The sequence below is a fragment of the Trachymyrmex septentrionalis genome, unplaced genomic scaffold (assembly GCF_001594115.1).
Source record: "Trachymyrmex septentrionalis isolate Tsep2-gDNA-1 unplaced genomic scaffold, Tsep1.0 scaffold86, whole genome shotgun sequence".
In the NCBI taxonomy this organism is placed as follows: domain Eukaryota; kingdom Metazoa; phylum Arthropoda; class Insecta; order Hymenoptera; family Formicidae; genus Trachymyrmex; species Trachymyrmex septentrionalis.
Genome location: NW_017306049.1, coordinates 231,101 through 234,703, shown reverse-complemented (window position 1 = coordinate 234,703; position 3,603 = coordinate 231,101). Strand labels below are relative to the sequence as shown.

Below are 3,603 nucleotides of genomic sequence, written 5' to 3'. Positions count from 1 at the left end.
CGTTATTCTCTGAGAATATCTCCGTCGGGCTAAGAGGTATATCTAAAGAAGACTCCAATTTTACACTCGCGCACGGAGACGGTGGCGTGATGGGTCGCTGCAGACGTATTTTGGTAAAAGGTCTTGACATCTCTACAGATTCGGACTGTTGTCGCTTTTGCGCACGTTTAGGACTAGAAGACATAGACACCCTTGAAGGTGATGTTTTATTCTCTTTGGATTCGGTGGTACCTCTAGGAACTACATGTTGAGACGACAATGGCTTCGTTTGAGGTATAAGTAATGGTGATTTTGTGTTCTGTCGATATAAAAAAATATAAATAAATTAAAAATTTCCATAGACATTGACTAATGTAATTATAATAAATCTGATGTCTGACTTACTTGAGATGAGGGATTCGGACCGGCTAGTCCCTTCACCTGTAACGCTTCGGCGGCATTCAATAGTTGCGGCAATTTATCGTGAGCGACGTTGACTTCTCCGCGGTACATGAATTTAACCAACGCCTCCACCTCCCAAAATTTCAAATCCTTCATTAGAATAATAGGATGTTGACATGGATTCTCCCGTAACAAGTCTGCCAGGTAGTCGCTGCAGGAAGATAAAATCATTTTATGACATTTCAGAGACCGCCCTTCACACGCCAGGGTCACATCGACAAACTGTTCTGTGTCCAATAACGACGGGAAGCTATTCTGCATATTACTATGGTAACTGTTCCACCTTAGGCAAACCTGAAACATGGAGAAAAGGATGAGTTTAGTAGAAATCTCTGTACGGAATTATACTTTCATCTTATAACAGATGTAATTCGCAATGAATCTATGTACTTCTGTAGGTTGCTGATGCACGACATTGTGGGATCCTTGATTAGTTTGTCGCGATGGCATTTTGATAGTTGTAGGTGCAACTTGTTTCACTTTCAACGGAATAGTTTTTAATACAAGAGTCTTTGGTTGCCGTTGTTGCTGCTGCTGTTGTAATTGCTGTTGCTGAGGTAGCGGCGCTGGTGCGATGTTACGAATGTGAGGTCTCACTAAGGATTGCGTTGCGATCCTTATTGCCTTCGTACTTGTACTGCCTTGGGACGTTGATTGTAAAACTAGGACAAAAAAATAAATTTGTCATATGTGATATATGTAAGTCGAAAGAATGCTGCGAAAAGAATGTCAAAAACAATTTAAATAGCGATGGTAATTAATTTAGATTTAAATTCTAATTATGAATGTTGAATTCTGTAATTCTAATTATCTACTTGAAGAATCATGTAGTTAGAAGAATCGTTTAATTAAAATCATTTCATTAAAATTTGAAAAATTTGACAATAAATTTAATTAAAATTTCATTTCCATTAGAATTAGAAGTTGTTGGACGCAAAGTTTAAAACTAATGCTCATTTCTACTAACGTAAATTAACTTTAATCAGTTTGCATTTCTAAGTTCGAAAAACCAATTTGCGCGCGCAATTCAAGAAACTATAAAATATGACATATAAATTCACACGAAATTATTTAGAGCACTTAAGATCCAGTTACGATTGTTTCATTTCTTGCCTGTTGTGTATTCACATTATAAGTAACGATTCTAATAAATCGTTTATTATAAATAAAATATAAAGTATTAACTGAGAGAGAGAGAGAGAGAGAGAGAGAGAGAGAGAGAAATTTATTAAGAAATAAAAATGAGAAAATAAACATTTTATAGTTGCATTTATTTGCGTATAATCATCTTTTATTATACAATGTTAAATTGTAAATACATATTTGACTAGTTGAAAAAAGATGTATCACAAGCATTAAAAAAAATTTTAATATTTCGTTCATTTGTTATAATAACACTACAACTTGGATAACTAGCCTAATTATGCCATAAATGTATTTAAATATGCGGATATCTTGTTATATATTAATAATCACACGAAATAAAATATGAATATGTTACACGTGTACCCGTATATTTCAAATAACACATGTATAATCTTGTGTATTGAAATACACAGGTATGCGTTTCAAACATGTGTTTTTGGACATACGTGTAACACGTGTATTTAGATAAACGTGAGATAGATTACTACTAGATACAATGTATTCGATCGAAGGAAACTAATTTCAAGCGAGAAGACATCAATGACATTGCGAAAAATGCTATTTTAATTCATATTTGTCAAGATTACAGTTTTATCAATTAGGTTGCAAAAGTCTTCTTCGGCTTTTTACGTTAAGCCTCTGGCCTGTGTTACACCTCAGTGAAAAAAACTGAGCTTAAACTTGAAAGAAATTTAGAAATTACCCTAACGATACGGTATTTTATATTTACCATGGTAACGTCTGCCGATCAATCTGCCCCCGTGATGTACTCTGAGATGCCGGTGCAGATTAGTCGTGCCGCACTGGCGCGGATTTGCACCGCCTCTAACGACGACCGCCCCGCAAATGCGGCACTGGGCACGCAACGGATCGTTAGTGCATAAATCGAAGTGTGCCCAGACCGCGCTGGGGTTCGCCATGGCACGTAGGCTGCGCGCGTGGGAGCGCACGCGGTGAGTGACGCTTCCGTGCCGGCCAGACGATGATGACGAGGACGACGTCGGCGGCAATGCCGTCGGCGGCGGTGGCGGTGTCGTTGATGCAGCCGGCATACTTGATTCGTCGAGATAACAGTCTTCCTCGTCCTCCGGTTCCTGCTTCATCGCCGGGCTTCCCCTGATATTCGCCGTGGAGGTCGTCGTCGTCGTCGTCGTCGTCGTCGTCACGACGTTACGCTCTTTGATACCGCTGCGCCGCAGGTTGACAATGTTCGGTGGACAGACTTGGCGCGACCCTCGCCTCTCTGAAACTTCCCCGAATGAACGATCTGATGAATTTGCGAGTCACCACCTCTCACCCGACATTTCATTTTTTTTTTTTTTTTTTTTTTTAATGACTCGATTAATAATTGTCGCAGACACGTTTTATGACACCGAAGATTATATCGTGTTTTATCGGGTTCAATCGTTACATAGGTACGGCTCTGCGCTGGGTGTTCCTTATCGTTTAAATGTCGATATAATCGCCGCCGCTTTTTATAGGAACGCACGACTCACAGTAGCGCGGCATTAAAATAGGCGTCACACGCGCGCTGGGCTTGATGGGCAACGTCTCCGCATTGGGATGACGGTGGATAAACAACAAGCTTAATCTTTATAGAAGAGGGATGAAAGATCCGTCCGCGTAAATTTCTTAATCCCTACCCTACTAATGATCACCACAGCTGATAAATGAAAATAAAATAATAAATAGATTGTTCAACAAAATAGTACGAAGTGAATCATGATTAATATTTAAGAGTCCTGAATTTAAGATGTTTTAGCGTCGCGTCGGTCGGACACCTTGGGTAATGTCGGCGGTAATGTAATTTTTAAGTACTCTAACTTGGAGAGTACTTAATGAAAAAATATTTTATTATAGTGTTTTGAAAAGCTCTCGAGGTAAGCTACGAATGTGTAATTAATTATGAGAAAATACGATAAAAAATGGGGGGTTCCGTTTAAAAGCTTCAAAGTGATCTTGACAATGTTATCCAAAGTAAAACCGATTGGTACTATCTTATATCCTCCTCGAAGT

At 39.0% G+C, this 3,603-nt stretch overlaps 1 protein-coding gene across 1 annotated transcript in view; it reads right to left on the bottom strand.

The window, feature by feature from the left end:
- Positions 1-2,863, bottom strand: part of LOC108755217 (protein tramtrack, beta isoform-like) — a 3,830-nt gene extending 967 nt beyond the window's left edge. Inside the window, exons 1-4 of the mRNA XM_018498106.1 lie at positions 2,318-2,863; positions 832-1,103; positions 385-735; positions 67-298 (exon numbers count right to left, since the gene is read on the bottom strand). Of these exons, the coding sequence (XP_018353608.1) occupies positions 67-298; positions 385-735; positions 832-1,103; positions 2,318-2,690 (1,228 nt within the window). The 5' untranslated portion in view covers positions 2,691-2,863. The remainder of the gene's footprint in view (positions 1-66; positions 299-384; positions 736-831; positions 1,104-2,317) is intronic.
- Positions 2,864-3,603: the final 740 nt, after the last annotated feature.